This window comes from Centroberyx affinis, unplaced genomic scaffold, assembly GCF_046629955.1.
Source record: "Centroberyx affinis isolate AG114_WGS23_722 - 3 ecotype Tasmania unplaced genomic scaffold, CSIRO-AGI_Caff_v1 ptg000076l_1, whole genome shotgun sequence".
Classification (NCBI taxonomy): domain Eukaryota; kingdom Metazoa; phylum Chordata; class Actinopteri; order Beryciformes; family Berycidae; genus Centroberyx; species Centroberyx affinis.
This window is the reverse complement of record NW_027278785.1, coordinates 99959-119471: the sequence shown is the minus strand read 5'-3', so window position 1 is coordinate 119471 and position 19513 is coordinate 99959. Positions and strand designations below refer to the sequence as shown.

Below are 19513 nucleotides of genomic sequence, written 5' to 3'. Positions count from 1 at the left end.
GTTCAGCTTAACTCTCCACTTCAAAATTTTATTTAACTCAATTTAACCAGTGTCTAAAGACCATCGGGGCCTCAGTGGGAGCTGCGTGAGACCGATTTTAATGGCTTTGATTATGTTTATGTGATTTGTGTAACTTTGTTGAATGGGATTTATGTTATCTATTATCTCATTATAGTATTCTAATTATTGCTGTGCTGTTTGTCAGGCTATGGAGTACAGTTAGACTGAGACATTGGTTTGCCATTACAGTGTATCGGGCCAATGTTGGCCTTTTATTAAAAATCAGATATCAGCTTGTCAGTGTTGGCCAGCGCTGAGATGATGGAGGTGAAGATATGATTTTACTCAAAACCTGCAATGAAACCTGCCTCAACTTGCTAACCGACCTACAAATTTAATTTGTATGGGTTTAAGTGGAGAGTGTTAGAGTCCCATGATGGTCTCAATTCTGTTTCAGAGGCTTTTCTCACACTACCAAAAATAAAATTCTGGGTGAAACACTGAATCACTGAATCATGTGTTTTTATTTTTTTGGTATGAAAATGGTCAAAATTATATATACAGAATATCGGCACAAAATATTGGTTATCGCTTTAATCCAAAAACATTGTTATTAGTGTCGGCTCTCAAAAACTCAGATTGGTCAAACCCTACTATGGAGTAGGACTTAATATGTTATGGTTTAAATTAGATGAACCACGTTTGTCTGAACGAAAATTAAATGTCGCTGTTCAGCAGTGACAGAGCTGGAATGTTGTTAATTTTTTATGTATTTTTTTTGTGTTTTCTATTTTAGTAACTTAAGTAACTTTTCTCAATTCTCTCTCTCTCTCTTCAGACACCAATGAGTGTGAAATGACCATATGTGTCCATGCCCGCTCTTGCCGCAACCTGATTGGCGGATACCTGTGTGACTGCCTTCCTGGGTGGGCGGGGCCTAACTGTGACATCAGTGAGTATGAGAAGAGAGGAGAGGAAAGGAAAGGAAAGGGAAGGAGAAGAAATGCGTGTGTCAGGTGGCGGGTTGTAAAAAATGAAGAACCTCAGTGGATTGTGTTTAAACAGCATTTTCCCTCAGGCCCAAAGCTCCCGTGCTCTAGATCATTTTGCAGGTCTAATTAACCCCATCGATCACCTGACACAGGCTATCGCTGAGAGACATGAACAGTATGACACTGTTCATAAGCTTGTGTCAAGTGCTGCTTTTGACCATCGTTTCTTATCACTATGTACCGACACATTACCATATAAAGACACATATCACATTTTCACAGCATCATGGATTCAAATCTGATTCTGCTGTATCACATGTCACTCCCTCCCTATCTTCAATCTTTTTGCTTTGTATATCGCCTTAAAAAATAGAAATACCATCAAGATACTTTTCATGGAAAAAGAGGAGTACTTGTTTGCACTGTCTACAGCACCACGTGTATCTCTGTGTGATGGATTAATATAGCATTTCTGATCTGTAGGGAAGCAGCTGCCAGGGTTTGTGTCTGAACGGAGGACGCTGTGAGGTGAGCGCTGACTTTCTGTCTCTGTCTAATTTGCCTGTCGTATCAGCTTCCCTCTGAGAATCAGTCACAGCGCTTACCTGTTTTCCTGTCTGCCTCTCTCTCTCCTCTCTCCTGTCCACTGTGGGGATTTTAGTCTTCCTTTTGTCTGACTCAATGTCTGTTCAATAAAATGTTAAACTCTCAGCACCACTTGGGAAACAAATAATTAAAAGGGAGCATTTTATTTTTGTTAAAGCCCAAAGGCATTGCAGACCTTCTTCGGGAATTAAAGCTTCTCCCTTTTTTATTATTTCCTCTCCAGATGTGGGCAATATTTTTTTAGATGGCCAAATGTTTCATGGCCTCTGGTAGATCTGTGGGTCTGCGACAAAGCTCCCTTTTCCTTCTCTAATGTCTGTTCTCCCCACTTCAACATCATCATCATCATTGATACTGTAGTGTGCATTTTTCACTTTTACTACTGTGCTCTTTTGATACTGTTTGTTGTGGTTGCTGTTTCCCTGTTGCCACGCCAACATGTTTCTCACTGCAAAACAATCTGTACTGTCCCACTCAGGACCTGGTGTCAGGGTCCCGATGTTTGTGCCTGCCTGGTTTCTCTGGGAAATACTGCCAGACCGGCCCCAGTCCGTGTGACAGCGCCCCCTGTCTGCATGGAGGACAGTGTGTGGAGAAGGATGAAAGGACCGCCACCTGCAACTGTCCTATGGGATACTCAGGATTGTTCTGCGAGGTTGGTATATTTTCCTGGAGTTTTGGTCTAAGCTAGGTGTTCCCAAACTTTTTCACTCTAAGGACTCCATATAGGTTTGTATTAGCCCACGGACGACCACTTGGTAAAATTTAGTCCTAAAAGACCCCCATCTGAGAAGATCTTTTGTGTTTGGATGTGATTTAGTAGAGAATTGATTGACAGTTTAGATTAAAATAGCCCAATTCATACATTCTTTCACTTTGCAATACATTGAAAATATTGGTGAAATTAAACTATTTCCCATGTTGCTGAGGACCCTGTATAACCCCCTCAAGAACTCCTGGAGGTCCCAGGGTCCCACTTTGGGAACCACAGTGCTAGACAGCCTATGTAGGTTAATGGGTTAATACAACAGAGGGGTAACTGAAGTAGTAAAACCAAGACAATGTTTAAGACTGAGTACTGAAGTAATGTACCACAACAAAATGTCTCATAAGCAGCTTCTATTACTCTTCTGATTGTTTTGTTGATTGTGTTATTTCAGGTAGTGTTGGATCTGTGTAACCCCAACCCGTGCCAGCAGGGGGTGTCCTGCCACAGCACAGAGGGCAGGTATATGTGTGCCTGTCCCGAGGGTTATTATGGTAATGAATGCATGAGCCTCAAAGACCCCTGCATTGGTCAACACTGTCCAGGTAAGGGAAATATACGCGCGTGTGTATGAAAAAGTATGTGTACCTATAAGAACATCTTGGTGAACTCATGTTGACATGTAACCTCTCCCTCCATGTCTCCAGGTGCCGTGTCCAACACGACGCGCGGGGGACTCGGTTTCTACATGGTGTTGGTGGGCGTGTCGGCCTTAGTGACAGTCTGTGCCTGCGCTGCCTGCGCCTTCATCCTCTCCCACCTCCACCGGAGGCGGAAAAAGCAACAAGGCGGTCCGCAGGAAGAGGGCATCAACAACCAGAGGGAGATTGTCAACCTCATCAGAAACGTGGAGCGTCCCGTCCCCCTCTTGCCCCCTGCCGCCCCGCTCGCTCACGCCCCGGCTCCCGCCCCGGTCTCTCGTTGCTACGAGGAGATTGAACTCACCCTGCCTCCCTCCCCATCCCCATCGCACCCCTCCCCGGCACTAAAACCAGCCCACGCCCCCAAACTGGACATCTCAAACCGTGAGAGGGAGAAGCTGAACCGCTTCCACTACACAGACAACCAAGAACTGGAGGTCTGACCTTTGAACTTTGAACTCTCTGGCTTCTGAGGAGTTTTGTTTTTGTTTTTTGTATTTGTTCTTTTGCGTCCTTCGCCCTCTCTCGTTCACGGGGCCCCTGACTCCGGCCCCTGGCGCTGTGTCTTTGTTGCAGTAATGGTGATGGTGACTCTGCTCTGACTTCCTTGGGCGGAGACCCTGTGATCAGCAGACAACTTAGGAACAAAGGCTGCTAAGTAGAAGGGTCAAAAGTCTTACTGCATTGCTGTCTTTGAGGACTGAAATCGACGACTATGAGAAGCAGCAGGCACTCGGTCCTCGACTGCCAGACTCATCATGACCCTACAATGAATCTGGTGACTGAAAGACTTGCCTTGGAGTCTGCGGCTGTGTGTCTGAGATGCTCTTAAGGGGAATATGTTGCGTTCTTAAGGAGGATCGGCTTCAGTAGGAGCATCCAGGAGTCCATGATGCCCTGTGATTGGTGTTTAGACCTCCATTTGAGCTGCACGCTGACAGACAGAGAGATCAGTGAATGGATGTTTATTTAACACTCATCTGTCCTCTTATGTCTGTGTGTTTGTGTGTGTGTGTGTGTGTGAGAGAGAGAGAGAGAAAGAGAGTGAGGGGAGAGAACCACAGGTTTTACTGAATCCTTGAGTTCAATTCAAAATGTCCTTTGAAAGAAGAAAAATAAGATTAAATTGTCAAAAGAGAGAACATACTCCTGATCAAAAGACATTTAAACTTTGTGAAAACTGATTTTAAACTATACACTGTTGCCTGTACCGTCTCTGTAATACTACAGTTGTCAAAGATGTATGATTTTTTTCATACCCGTGTGTAAAATAGCTTTTTTTGTATATAAATATATTGTACATATTGATGCCCTTTTTGTACTGTGGTTTGGTCTGAGAATGTCACTGTTTTACTTTGCTCTGTTTGTCCCATCTCGCTTTCCATTTGGAACAGCCAGCACATGTGGATTGTAATAAAAGTGCATTTACCAACTGAATCTCTTTTTTTTCCTTTTAACCGTTCATAATGTGTTTGTTCTTCGTAAGAGGAAGTAAAATCTGTGTGTATGTGTGTGTGTGAGAGAGAGTGTGTGTGTGTGTGTGTAAGTAATGGATAAGGAGAATATTCCATCATGGGCCACATGGCTCTTAGCCATTTTGACTCGGTCAGTGGGTCACTGTACACACAAGCTTGCTCTCTCTCTCTCTCTCTCTCTCTCTCTCTCTCTCTCTCTCTCTCTCTCTCTCTCTCTCTCTCTCTGACACACACACACACACACACACATAATAATGCTAACAGTGCCAGGAAAAAATGGACAACCACCTGACTGACCCCAGTCTTCCTAAAGGATGACAGTGTGGTTGTGAGGAACTCGTCTGTTTTGAGAATTTGCTGAAACAAATATTTCGAGAGCAGCTGTGAGATTAAATGTAAGCGTAAAGTCATTATGTCTGTGCTTGACAGGCTGACATTCAAATGTTACATTCATAACAAAGTGATAGACGGTATGTGAAAGGAAGGGAGACAGTGTAAAGTGTGCATTGAAGTGTGTCAGGACAGTGTAAAGTGAGTGAGAGGTCACAGCGGTGACAGTTAACGGGCGAATGGATATGACGAATATGACCTTTGCCCTGGCAGGCTGGAAATGAACACGGGCTTCCTGTCGCCACCCTGGTCAGAAGGAAATGTAGGAAATAGAGTATACACACACACACACGCACACACACACACAATTGTATGTGTAGGACCCTCTCTACACCTGCTGTGCGCCCCAGGATGTCAGACCCCAGCCCATCCATTAGAAAGTTTACATTCAGCAGAGAGGTCACAGTTTTGAAGGTAATGTTGAATACTGTGTTAACGAGGAAGTCTAGGTCTGTTCTCAACTCCAGGTTTCTGTTATCAAGGATGTGGACAGTGATCCAGCTTATGCTTGCATGCAAATTTGTCCCCTTCAGCTTCAGCTCATGCCATGAACTTGGGGTCAAGGTTAGACTCACTGAGGCTGGATTTTATGTTCCTGCCAGCTCCGCCCGGTCTATTTCCAGAGACAAACAGATGCTGCTAAGAACCCGTATTGGTTCACCTCCTGAACGCTCACCATAGGACAGATGGCAGCCAGTGGGTAAATGTGCAATTACAGAGTAATTTGGTCAAAATTTATGTTTGACTTGTCATTCAGGATCAAAATTTCAGCAAAGGTCTATATGTGAAGTAGACTATTCGAATGTAATCCTACTTTTTGTAGGGGAATGTTTTTAAAATGGTTCAGCTATTTTACATACTGTATCTATCTTAAGCGGCTCAATAAATTCACCTTCATAAAGCATAGTTATGGTTTTGAGATGAGGTGGACATACAGCAGGACATGGACCTCCTGTCTTAGAGGGACACCTTTTGGCCACAACAGGCCACAGCAGCAGATTTTACAAATTCAACAGTCACTGATGCCCCAGCTCTGTTTGTCCACAGTGCAGTGGAGGAGAAATGTGAACATCCTCAATTTTTACTGATAATTTCCAACAACACCAATAATAATAATCATAATAATCATAATAACAATATCTTATTGGCAAAGAACATTTCAAAACAAAGTAACAAAGTGTTATGAGGAAACTAACAAATCAAACACAACTTAAGACAGCTGATGCAGTTCAAATAGTAATACTGAAAATTATTTACCATTATTTACATTAGGTGTGTAGAAGAAGGCTTTGAAAAAACTCTACTGACAGTTAAAAATTAACATGACAAAGTCATGTGAACTACTACATCAAAATATGCAAATCTATATCAACAGCTATCAAATACAAGGTTATAAAATGAGTTTATAAACCGGAGTGAAGTTGAACCGAGTGAATTGAGTCTAATAGATTCATACATTACTAATACAGCTCCGGTCGAGTAAATTGATTGGACAGGAGGCATGATCATTGTGCTGAGTGCTACTGGGACGTTTTACAGGTGTTCTAATCAGTTTATGTGTTGCTTGGCAACACTTGGAACTGGAATCCTGAGCAAACTGTTTTTGTTAGCGGAGACGAATAAAAGACCAAAAATATTATCTGTTGTCTCAAATTACCATTACTTGGTAAATAGCTTTGTTTATAGAACTGTTGTACATAAAACAGCGCACTCATTCCTGCAGCGTATTTATTGCCCATCTAACTAGTTAACGGGGTCTAGCGACGCCGCAGGCTGCGCTGGGTAATACACAGACCAACTCACTAGCTACACAGTTTGGGAAAGGGAAGGAAGGAGGTGTGACAGCATTCCGCTACCAGCGCCTTGGCTGAGCTAAATAACCCGAGTGTGTTTTGGTGGTCAATAAAACAGGTATATAAGCAAATGCAAAATGATGCAGAATACGTCGTTCAACTGCATTGCGTGTTTTCTAGGTCTGATAACGCCGTGCTACGCCCGTTGTTTCTAACGTCTAGTGAAACTAGCTAGCTAGCTATAATGTTAGCTGGCTACAGCCAGAGGCCTGCATGCTCAATTCAGGCCGCTCCGTATGTTAGCAAAGTGTTTAGCTAACGGCTAACTTTGAAAACACTGCCAATTCAGCCCTTTTGCAGGCCAGCAAGCTACACCGAGAAAATGCAAATGCGTTGAAATGAGATCATTTGCTTTCCGTTCCTAGTATTAACGAATGAGCAATGCTGTAGCATTGATATTTAGTGTGACAACGTTAACAGAAGTTAGCCCCTTAGCACCAGTCAGCTTAGCTGCTAACCTACAAACACATTGTCGAGTTCACAAACACAGTGGCGTGTTGAACTTAACATTAGAGCTCCCAACATAATGCTGAATTTGTTGGCACGCAGAACTGAAAATGACATATTTCAGACAGTTAAAGCTGGGAATTTAATAAACTGTCTGGGGAAGTCATTGAAGATATCGAGGAATTTTAAAATTGGGTCACTTAAATCTGCTAACTTAGAGTATTGCTGTCTTGCTTGGCACGTTTTAATTGCATTAGCCGGTTATGCAAGACCAAATAGTATTGATTACAGTCAAAATCAGCTCAAAACTTAGAACACAGGAGTGATAAAAACATTTGTCTATTTAAAACTAAAGGTTGTTTTTTTAATTACTTGTGTAGTTAAGATTTAGGAGGAGTCACTATTTTTGTTTTGGGGAAAACGTTACAACTGAGCCTTAGCTAGGCCACTTGGCTCTGTCCATGCAACTTGTCCCATTTTGAAATTTATAAAGAAATAAACGCTTTTCACCGCTCTCCTCTATCTCATTCTCATTCCCATGTCTGTCCTACTTCCTTCTCCATCCTTGATTCCCTCTCCTCTGTCTCTCCTCCCCATGTATCTTCCTCTTCCTCTCTACAGCAGCCGTGCCCCGCCGCGCCCCCACCCCCAGCGGAGCCGTCATGTGGCAGGAGGCCCGCAAACATGAGCGCAAGCTCCGTGGCATGATGGTAGACTACAAACGCCGTGGCGAGCGCCGGCGAGAGTACTACGAGAAGATCGTAAGAGACATTTGTCCTCTAGCTCAGCCAAATGCACAGTGATGCTGAGCGATTACTGTGGTCACCATTATTGAAGCTAAGCTGAAGGCCTACAGCAGTGGTCCTCAAATCTGGTCCTCGGGGTCAAGAGTACTCTTGGTTGTCTATTCTGCCAGATACTTGTGATTCTTGCTGTCAAATCAGGACCTGATTTAGACCTGGAACGACAGGTGAATACAGTAAACTATCTGGCAGAATGGAAAACCAGCACTACTTAGTAAACAGTAAATTGAATGAGACAACATTTGAAAAATGTGACTCCTACTCTGACAAAATGATTGCTTATGTGACAGTAAAAGTCAGTTTGGAATGTAATTTAAGTTCAATAATGTGAAGACTTGTTTAAGAAATGATGCTATTGACGATGGGATCAGCTCTCTTTTTGAAATTCAGAATTATTAATTTCAGGTAAAAATAATTTTCTGAAATGGATGAATGGCGTTTTGAATCAAAAACCTTTGATTTTACAAAATTATTTGTAAATTATTTGTATGTGGGTCCTTACACATGTTGCGGTCTTTTCCCCTTCCTCTCCACAGAAAAAAGATCCTGCTCAGTTTCTGCAGGTCCATGGCCGGGCCTACAAGATCCATCTAGATCCTGCTGTAGCACTGGCTGCAGAGAGTCCCATCAACATGTGAGGAAACACACACACGCACACACACACACACACACACACACATTCCAGACACACAGTGCTTGTGGGTTTTTGCTGATCAGTTTGTACCTCTTTCTCTCATCATAAGGATGCCATGGCAGGGAGACGCCAACAACATGATTGACAGGTTTGACGTAAGAGCTCACCTGGACTACATCCCCACCTACACCCCTCCACTGCTCAGCACTGTGTAAGTCTTACAGCTGCCTAGAGTCACACTTTCAACCAGACACTGACAAGTATGAATACGGTTTGACTCTTTTCTTGTGCTCTGATTGTGGATCATTCACAGATCACTTTGAAGTGTAATCAGTTGTGGACCAAAATTACTTGTAAAAAAAAGTTTTTATGCATGGTCTTCATAGTTAAGATACAGTGATTATATTATTATTTTGACATTTTAGGCATTTAGCTGAAGCTCGTACACAGAGCGTCTTAATGAGTACACTAGTAGGATGAGCTTCAATTGTATACCACCAGAAACTGAAAGCAACCAAAAATATGAGTGCATGAATACCATAGAGACCATAGAAAGATCATGTAAGAGTGAGTGCTTGGAAAATACATTGAAGCACTAAGCAGAGATAGAAGAAGTTTGGGTTTTGTTTTTTTTTAATAGCGAGGGGAAATCATTCACTGTATGCACCCCAAAGTCAGTTAAAACAGAATGAATTTTAACCACCTTGGTTTTAGTGGAGGTAGGGTACTTTGCCATGGGGACAGTGCTGCTATTTCTGTGACAAAGGTGTAAGAAAATAAATAATATATTTTCCCTTTGATTTCTATCACATCCAATAAAGTCCCACCCTGTCACTGTCCATCCTGTCATGTTCAGAAATAAACATCTATTGAGCTTTCAGTACAAAACTTTAAAGTGTGTATTTAAGCTTCAATTTTTTTCTATGTGTCAGATGTGTTCTTTTTATAGAACATTAAAAAAAAAAAGGTAAACACAAAAAACAACCTATTATTTTTCAACATTTTTGAGGTCCAAAGGGCATCAGATAGCAATTGTTCAATTTGTGCCTTGAATGGTTTGAGGAGCATTACACAGCTTCTATGATACCTCTGTTATATAAATTCTAAATAAATGTAGTTGCATACTAGCAAAAATGAATCTTGGTAGGTAAAATGAATAAGGTTCCAGTTGTTACTGTGTGTAAACATGAAAAGTAGTAGTGGAGATAATTTAACAGTACATTGATTGAGAGCAGCTATTTAATTTCTTCTGCTGCACTGCTTCAAAGTCTGACGCTTTAGGCTGAGCTAGAAGCCAAAAATGCTCAACTCACAAGTGAGAATCGAGTATTCAGCGAAGCCATCAGTGTAAATAAACAACCTTTATACTCTTTGTCTTACTCAGCACCCCAGAGCAGGAGTCGGAGGAAAGGAAATGCAATTACGAGCGCTACAGAGGCTTAGTGCAGAATGACTTTGCCAACAGTGAGTATCTATCCACCAACTCCTGCATGGCTGATATGCTCTTTCAAGAGTAATTGAAATCTCAATTCACTTTCAGGAACTACACTGACAGTGAATAAGAAACACTGACAAGCCCTATGTTATGCTTCTGCCCTGTTAATCTTTCCAGTGCTCTGTATTTCTCCTTATTGTGACTTAAACAGCCTGTCTCTGTTAGCTCTCCCTCAGTGGGTATATTTTTAAGGTGTGTTGTGCTCTTAAACTCCCTGCTGTCCCCCTGCAGTCTCCGAGGAGCAGTGTTTATACCAGATCTACCTGGATGAGCTCTATGGTGGCCTGCAGAGACCAAATGAGGACGAGAAGAAAAAGTGAGTCCCAAGTAAAAATGGCCTTCCATGGGTTCCTCGTTGTGTGTTTGCTCACGTGTGCATATAGCCACGTATTGATAAGTCCGTCCTCTGTTTGTGCAGACTGGCTGAAAAGAAGGCCACCATTGGTTACACCTATGAAGACAGCACTGTGACCGAGCCAGAACCCCCGTCGGATAAAGAGGAAGACAATTCTGAGAACAGCGAATCAGAAGAGGACGAGGGCATCCCAGATATCGGTTAGGAAATTGGTTTGTTACTAATAAGATTTGCACAGTAGGAAAATGAAAATCCAAAGAGACGAACTGAGGAAAACTGAACCCCTGATGTTAAGTAGCATCAAACAATTGATAAAAAAAAGGGGGTGCAGAGGAAAAAAGTGCACCAAAGAAAAATAATATTCTTCTGTCCTTTAGACTTTCATCAGTTGGCAACACACCTGGCTTAATATATGTGCAAATAGTCAATTATCCAATTTCCTATTTTTGCTCAGTGTGTGGGTTTCTCTTGTTTTTCCAGTTCTCTTTTTATTATTATTATTTTATTTTTTTAACCTACACACCTGCTACTACTTGATATCTGCTTACTATCAAGTACCTCTTCTGTACTTCCGCTCTATCTCAATTCAAATAGTTGTCAAACATGAGCATGAGGATTAAATTTGCATGGATATGATTAAGTGCCTTGTGTTTACAAAATGTACATTGTGTGTATGTATAGATGTGGAGGTGGATGTTGATGAGCTCAACCAGGAGCAGGTGTTGGATCTGAACAAAATGGCAACCCCATATGGAATGGCTGAAGGAGACTTTGTTAGGTAAAATCTCACTAATTTTATTAAAATGTCCCTTGCTTGTCAAAGAAGGCAGCAAAATTATGCATATAATTTTGAAAGAATGTTCCATTATTATTACAATTGTCTTGCTGTGAAAAGATTAAAATAGGTTCCCAAAAAATTGAGGAATATAGTATTCACTATTTATTTCTTAAGTCCTTGTAATGGAATGAATGAAACTCTGTAAGCTATTAGCTTAGCAGTCTAAAAAGCAGTGGTAGATTTTGTTAAATTTGCATACACCAACTGCAAAAACAGCTTTGGGCCTTGAGAGAATTTGGTTTAAAAACATTTGTCCCCAGAGAAAATATTAAGAAACCACTGCTGTGCAGTGCTCAAAACAACACTGCTCAAAAGCTTTTAATGTTTTTACATTTTAATGAGCAGTTAAAAATATCACCTTCAAAAAACAACTTCACTACTTCATACTATTAATATTATTACACTGTTAACATATTACCTGTTTATCAGGATGTTGAGGAAAGACAAGGAGGAAGTGGAGGCCATCAAACATGCCAAGGCCCTGGAGGCAGAGAAGGCCATGTACTCTGTAAGATACAACCTTTGAAGTGTGTGTGTGTGTGTGTGTGTTTGTCTTTGCTGTGTTGCCGCTTGTTACTTAAAGCAATATGTTTGATCGTCTCAGGGCCGCCGTTCTCGCAGACAAAGGAGAGAGTTCAGAGAGAAGAGACTGAAAGGTAGACAGATCAGCCCACCCAGGTAATTTCATGTTGTCCTTTTAGGTTTTTCCCCCCATGCCAACAGTCCACTGACCTCATATTTGGGGGCTTTAAAATATAACAGTATCATAACATATCTCCTCGCCATCCTATATTCCAGCTATGCCAGAAGAGACAGCCCAACATACGACCCTTACAAACGGTAAGTTGGCCCACTGTTTTTTCTTTTTTGTTCAATTTTCCTTGTTAATTCCCTATGCCGTCAGCCCATATGTGCATTTGAACTATTTCACTATTTGCCTCGTCAGTAACATGCATGATTTTCTCATCTCTCTCAGACCAGAGTCAGAATCTAGTTCCGAGTCCCGGTCCCGGTCCCGGTCTCCTGGTCCGGAGAAGATCACCTTCATCACAAGCTTCGGAGGCAGCGATGACGAGGCTGCCGCAGCAGCGCAGGCGGCGGCGGCGGCGGCGGCGGCTGCTCCTCACTCTGGCCACGCCCCCTCCAACTCGCAGCACCCCGCAGGTCATAGCAGGGGCTCCCGGTCGGTAACTTTCCCCTTCCTGGCTTTTCATTGGTTGTGTTCTCCTTGCAGTCATTTTGTTGTCCATTGACATGACCACAGCTGTTGAGGCAGAAAGAATACTGATTTATTTTTGTGGTAGGTGAGGTGGAGTACAGATTTTTCTTTTTCTTTTTTTTTGGACGTGAACAATTGATAATATGACTCACTTTTATAGTGTAGTCTCACATGAAATGTCAGTGCATGATGTCACTCTCAAGTAACAAATCTGATCAATTCAATTTTGCATGTGTTGGAGAAAATGTAATATGTGTGATGAGGTATTTGTATGCTTTCACACACATTTACTAGTTAGTGATTGTGCATGTCAAAACAATAGGACTGCATAATTATATTCAAAGCACTGAAATCAAATTTAAATATTTGATCATTTAAAGTCAACAGAAAGTAAGATTACTAAAACCGAGAAATCAGTAGTGTTGTTAGTGTTCTAGAGATAGGGTAGGCGCTGTGTCGGTGTTGTTACTAAAACTCTGTGTCTCTGTTTGTCCAGGAGACGAAGGTCTTCATCCAGTCGCTCTCCTTCCTCCTCTTCCCGCTCCTCATCTCGTTCCTCCTCTCGCTCTTCCTCCCGCTCGCGCCGTGCCCGGCGGGGTCGCGGGGGGAGGGATGGACGGCGTTCCCGCACCCGCTCCCGCTCAAGGCGGCGTTCCAGCTCTCGCTCCAGGGGGAGAGGAGGGAACGGAGGGGCTGGATCCTGGAGGAGACGTGACCGGACGCGATCTCGTTCCAACGATCGAGACAGAGAGCGAGAAAGGGACAGGGACAGGGACAGGAGACGCTACACAGCACGCAGACGGACGAGGTAAGACTGGTCGATATTACCTGACAGTGCTGGAGTTGCTGTTTTATAATGCACATGGCAATGAGCTCAGCCCGCACGTTTTCCCCCAGGTCCCGGTCCAGCTCAAGGCAGGGGGGCGGTTCGAGGAGAGGGGGTCGGAACTCTGGAGGCCACCGGCGGGGGGACAGCAGCAGCCCCAGTCCCTCTCAGTCTCCCAGTCACCCCAACCACAGTCCCTCCCCTGCTCACAGAGGGGCCCAGCCCTCTACCACTGCCCTCTCTGACAAGCTAAGAAAGTAAGAAGACACTGTAAACATTCAGGCAGGGACATGTGAATTTGCACAGCCAAAGGCTCAGGATGCATTGATAATAATCGGCAAATGACTCAAACAGATTCAAACAGAGTTTGACTCGTGAACCCAGCAGGCACACAATGATTACATTATGCTGTTTGAAATGGTCAATTTAAAAGATAGCATTTTTCCACCAAGATACCCTTTTAGTTGGATAACATTTATTGATGTTGCACACAGTCAAGAATAGGCATAAATAACAGATCATTGATTAGGCCTATTCATGAACATCCTTATTAGTGACTGCACAATCTGAACAAGTCTAGGCCAACTTTAGGCTACCGCTTGTCACAGCGGCCCCAATAAGGTTTCCTGCACCAATCTGGTCACAATTTATCACAAATTATGTGCTTGTTAGACACAGCGCAGAGAGACTTCATGATTTCAGAGGATGTTTCATTATTGTATTAATTTGCTTTTCATTGTTAAACATTGACAGATCACATGAATTTCTGATGCAGTGTTATGAATTTCGTAGCCTCTATGATTGGAAGCAGGTTGATGTATAGGACTGAAGGCACAGCTTATGTTGGCTCAATGAAAGTCTTGTTTGTGCATTATCGGTGGCAAGAGGTGAGTAATCACCTCAGTCATCGAACACATATGACAACTATATAATAACTATGTTTGGATAAAGATTATGATTTATTTACACATGGTTAGCCCAGCAATGTCATGCGGCCTTAAGAACAATCTGTTAAGCACAGTGCTATATTGAAATTTGACTTTTATATAATGTGCTACTGTTAGTACGTCTGGGTAAATGCATCATTTTAATCAGAGATTTCTTTTTCTTTCTGTCTCTCCTCCCTCTCCCCCTCTCTCCCTCTCTCTCCCTCTCTCCAGGCCTGATACTCCGGGTGGTAAAGAGACGGGAGCTGCCAAAGTCAGTAAGAATTTGATCTAGCTGGGTTTCTTGCTAAAGCCTACGCCTCCCTCATCCCTGACAGGCTGACATGGTTGTCCACCAGACTGGGATGTAGAAGCCATTGTTGCCCACAGAGAATGAAATTGATGTGATTTTTTTTTTTTTTTTTTTTTCTAAGTGGATATGTACTGCTGTCAAAGCCCACCATCAATTTTGAAATTGCCATTGCACTATTCTCCATCTTCTCAGTGTTTTGTTGAGAAGGTTTTGTGAACTTGGCAACACTGACAAATGACTGACCTAATTATGCTCCCATCTCTGTGGAATGCTGCTAGTGTGGACTGATAATTTAGGCACCCTATCAAGCCATTAACTATCTTGAATGTAGTTTTAGTTTGGGGTTGTGTGTGTTTGTGCGTGTGTATGTATATATGCGTGTGTGTGAGAGCGCTTTGTTTTTATACCTGTTTATAGTCTCTCATAACCTGGAGTGTGTCTCATATCTAGGACCCTAAAGAGTTCAACCAGCTCTCACTGCTCTCAACATGGCTTCCTTCTCTTATGACCATGTGTCTTCTCATAACCTATCAGTACTGGCTAAGTGATAATTTAATAGTGAAGGCAGCCATTTAATAGAGGTAGCTGTTCTGTTGAAAGCTGGGAGTTGTGCTCTGGACAGCCATATCTGGGCTTGTCTGAACAAGCAGCAGAGCCTTGTCTACCTGGAAGAGCACACACTGGCTCTTGAAAGGAAATGTTTAACATCCCACATGCATATTGAAGACCTGACGAAAAACACAGTAACATGCATATATTCACACTTAGTTGTTTTTTTTGTTTTTTGTTGTTTGTTTTTTCCTCCTAACTTTCTGGACCGTTTCCTGTCCTGAGCAGGCTTTTCTTCTCACTGCATCCCTGGAAAAGAAGGAACGATTTGAATATTATACTGCACTCAAAATATAATTGTCAAACAGGCAAATGGAGCGAAGGCTGTAATTCAGTCTCTCTTTTCAAGCGTACCTGTGCAGTGTTTTGACCTGCAGTTATTCCTGCCTGGCCAGGTGTAAAACGGCCCAGTGATGGGTGTGGCTGTGGCAAAACGCCACTGGCCGTTTCTGAGTTTTCTGAACTCGCTGGACCTGAACTTGCTCCTGTTTAGTTTTACGACCTTCTCACCTCTTCAACCGTCCTTCTCCCTTAACCTCTCTGACAACGTTCATACATGTAAATATATTTGACACATGGAAAACGGCCAGGTTCATGTAACTGGATCCTGTCCTGCTTCTAAACTATCCTACAGCAGCTGCAGGCAACACCAGTGTGCACAGAGTTCGCCTCTGTTCGTTGTGTGCTCTCTCACTCTCTCTCTCACACACGCACACACACACACACACACACACACGCACACGCACACACACACACACACACACACACACACACACATATAGCCTGTTCAGCCAGTAAGATTCCAATGTAGTGTATGTTGAAACACTGCAAACATTACGTGCAATGTATGTATCTGTGGCCTTTCCACCTGCTGCTGTACATAACGACGGTAGTACATTAATTGTTTACCTGCCTGTTCCTGTGATCTCACACACACACACACTCTCCCTCTTTGGCTGTGTGAGGCTGTACTAATACAATACAATTGTGTCACCTACAGCCCAAGATGACCCCGCAGGAGAAGCTGAAGCTACGCATGCAGAAGGCTCTCAACAAGCAGTGTGAGTACCGCGGGACAGAGAACGCACATACCTGCACACTAATTTAGAAATGCACATACTGTACATACAGACCTCAAGGCTTGTGGACAAGTTGTGATGTCATTTTCACCTCATACAAAGTACAGGGGTTCAAAGAGCTTATAAGATTTGATGTATTTACTTTTTCCTCTTCCCCATCGTTTTTCCCATTCTACAGCCAAGGCGGATAAGAAAGCAGCCCAGGTGAAGATCCAGCAGCAGGAACACAAGCGACAGGTGTGTGTGTGTGTGTGTGTGTGTGTGTGTGTGTGTGTGTGTGTGTTTGTTTGTCTCTCTGTCTGTCTGTGTTGCCGTCTGTATCGCTGTCTGTCTGTGCATGTGCATGAGGGTTTGGCAGAGACTCAGAAAATCTCTTATCTGCTGTTGAGGAAATCAGCACTCTGCTCTAGTTTGGAGCGTCCAGCTGTACAGCTTCTTTATTGCATACATGTGTGAGTCAACATACCGAATCAGAGCATGTCTAACAAAATAGTGCAGCAGAATTTATACTGTGAAACAAACTGAGATACTGAGATAACTTGTAGCTGGGAATGTAAAGGAGGCCGGTACAAACTAGAAAAAAAAGCAAAGATGTGTAAGTCTCTAATTGGCTAGTTCTGGTCAATCAGTACTGCAACAAAGATAAGACTAAGGTAAGATGAGACAAAGGTCAAGTATTGTCAAACAGGACAAAACTATAATGGGCATCTTTTTAGCAGCGTAATACGAGAACAGAACAATAAATGATCATGAAAGACAGTCATGGTTATGCAAGTGATTAAAGTGATCACTAAATCATAAGGGGTAATAAATGCTTGTATAAGGGGCAAATGGTGATCGTTAAGAGGTAAGAAATGGTTATTCTCTGACAGTATACATCGTCTCATTGCTATGTGTTTATTTTACAGGAGCGAGAGGGAGAACTACGAGCCATGGCACGCAAGATACGCATGAAGTAAGACTATATATGTGTGTTAGTGGACTGTATGCGTGTGTGTGTGTGTGTGTTGCAGTTGTCTGACCTAACTGCTCTGTGTTTAGGGAGCGAGAGCGACGTGAGAAAGAGAGAGATGAGTGGGAAAGACAGTATGGACGGCAGAGCCACTCGCCCTCCCCATCCAAATACGGTAAGAGTTTAGAGACTTTGGTCATAAACAGGATCTGACACATTATTTGGTCCGATAAAGTTGCAGTGTCTGTTTTGCGCGCAGTTGTGCAATCTTAAACAAATGAGAAACCAAAATATTTAATATGCTAAGCCTCTGTCTGAATCGTTGGCCTCTGTGCCTGGTCTGACAGTTTTACGGGCATTACATTTCTCTGGCATGCTATTGTGTTGATCGTGGCTCTGTGTGTCCTCTGTCCCTCAGGCCGAGACTACAGCTCATCCAGAAGGTATGTGAGAAACCGCAGGAATCCACGGGGCTCCGATAAAGCAGAAATGAATTATGGGTTTTCTACATGTGGCGCAGGCCGTGAGCATTATGTCAGACTCGTCGTATTGGCTTTTAATCTCAATACTTCCGCTCTTTGTCTTTCTCTCACACAAATATGCTCCCATTCATATTCTCTTAACTGCAGACACATTTTCTTGAGTTCAAGTATGGCTGTCAGATGTTTCTCTCTGGCGGAGTGTGTAGAGTAACAACAGTGTGTATCCCTCAGTTTCAGTAAGACATGAGAGAGAGAGAGTTATATATGTTCATTATGGTAGAGGTGGGGACTCGAGTCACATGACTTGGACTCAAGTCAATTTTAATTGCTAGAGGCTTGACTTGATGCATGAAGAGAATACTTGACTTGACTTTGACTTGCACTTTGATGACTTAAAAATGTTTCTAAAGTCTTGACAAAAGATCTTGTGTTTGTGTAAATTACTGAGATTGAACGTTATGAGATTTGTTCCACCAGACAGCTGAAATTAAATTATGTTTTCTGAATTTGGGTGGAAAGATTTAATTTATTAAAGTTGAAAGTGATTATAGAAATACAATTCTTGATGCTCCTACCAAGTTTTTATCCTGTTAAAACAATATTGCATTGAAAAGTCCTAGATATTTTGTTTTCTTTAAGGTATTAAATTGATACTGGACTCTTGATTTCTCATTTTAGACTGGAGACTTGACATTAATGACATGGACTTTACTTTTAGACTTGGGACTTGACTTAAGACTTGAGACTGACTTGGGACTTGAACAGAGTTGACTTGGTCACACCTCTGCTTTAACCCCTTGCTCCTTGATACTCTCACACTCGTCCTCCTCAATCAGCATCTTTCTTCCTTTGTCCAGGAGGTCACGGTCCCGATCGAGGAGCCCGTACTACCGATACTAAGCTGACCAGTGAAAAACATGGATGCATCCTTTCATCCCGAAGTCCTCACCACCATCATCGGCACACACACACACGGTCCAACAAAATAGATATTTAAATGAAATAACTCAAGATGGACTGACTGGTTACTAATCATTCTACAAAACTATCTGGAAATGTATATTCTGTGGAACTGTATCTGCACATGAGGTATCGCATTGTGATTGCGATACTTTATTTCACAAATCAATTCAACCAAGCTGAGCAGTTCTGTTCATGATTCCCCATCATGTGAAGCTGGGGTACTACATAGGTTTCTGGTTTCTACACATCTGCATTCTGCTTTTCACCACCAGATCCAAACCAGTTCTTAGTGCAGACTCATCTGGAGACATTTGTCCCTTTTGTATTTCAGAGTGTATGATACTTAGCACCAATTTACCTGCATCTTCCTCATTTCCCGATGCCCTCGCCCCCGTTTACTTTTCTCTGACAAGAAATGTGCACACTGCAGCCCATTTTAAACAAATCACATGAATTGATGTACAGAATATTTCTACACATCCATTTGAAATGAGGAAACTGATGAACTCTAAATTCAGATGCTGAAAGCAAACTATTGAATGCTTACATTTGCCTTTTTTATACATTCTCCCCTCAGCCAACCGGTAAACTGCAGCAACTATTTTTGTTCACAATTAATGTGCAATCTTAAATGCAGAATTCCAAATAAAATGGACATTGAATTGATTTGTTCTTTTTCCTTTATGTAATTGAATTGCACTTAATGCATGCGAGTATAAGTATGTGCTCTCGTCTTGCCACTCCTTACTTGTAGCGAAATGCTAATATACAACAGTTGGAAACTGCTTCTGTTTTAAAGGGGAATGCCACCCATTTTGGTATTGACATGTTATTCCTGTGCCCTGGGAC

General features: G+C 42.4%; 3 protein-coding genes across 4 annotated transcripts in view; all 3 read left to right on the top strand.

Annotated features, from left to right (window-relative positions):
* LOC139645522 (protein jagged-2-like) overlaps window positions 1-1519 on the top strand; it is a 35432-nt gene extending 33913 nt beyond the window's left edge. Inside the window, exons 10-11 of the mRNA XM_071521258.1 lie at window positions 839-952; window positions 1476-1519. Of these exons, the coding sequence (XP_071377359.1) occupies window positions 839-952; window positions 1476-1519 (158 nt within the window). The remainder of the gene's footprint in view (window positions 1-838; window positions 953-1475) is intronic.
* LOC139645340 (delta-like protein A) lies at window positions 1405-4423 on the top strand. Its single transcript, XM_071521035.1, has 4 exons — window positions 1405-1520; window positions 2077-2253; window positions 2759-2909; window positions 3012-4423. The coding sequence occupies exons 2-4, from the start codon at window positions 2227-2229 to the stop codon at window positions 3446-3448; spliced, it is 615 nt and encodes a 204-aa protein (XP_071377136.1). The 5' UTR covers window positions 1405-1520; window positions 2077-2226; the 3' UTR covers window positions 3449-4423.
* Window positions 4424-6679: 2256 nt separating this feature from the next.
* On the top strand, window positions 6680-19314 carry clasrp (CLK4-associating serine/arginine rich protein). Of its 2 annotated transcripts, XM_071521046.1 has the most exons (21): window positions 6680-6781; window positions 7792-7931; window positions 8510-8607; window positions 8717-8818; window positions 9992-10071; window positions 10334-10418; window positions 10521-10657; window positions 11139-11235; window positions 11725-11803; window positions 11900-11973; window positions 12094-12135; window positions 12272-12478; window positions 13011-13322; window positions 13412-13597; window positions 14501-14540; window positions 16189-16249; window positions 16446-16504; window positions 17176-17222; window positions 17309-17394; window positions 17638-17662; window positions 18559-19314. In XM_071521046.1, the coding sequence occupies exons 2-21, from the start codon at window positions 7833-7835 to the stop codon at window positions 18599-18601; spliced, it is 1959 nt and encodes a 652-aa protein (XP_071377147.1). In that variant the 5' UTR covers window positions 6680-6781; window positions 7792-7832; the 3' UTR covers window positions 18602-19314. The 2 variants fall into 2 exon arrangements, 1 of the variants encoding a protein (XP_071377147.1); XR_011695231.1 differs by lacking the exons at window positions 17638-17662; window positions 18559-19314 and having other exon boundaries at window positions 14501-14544.
* Window positions 19315-19513: the final 199 nt, after the last annotated feature.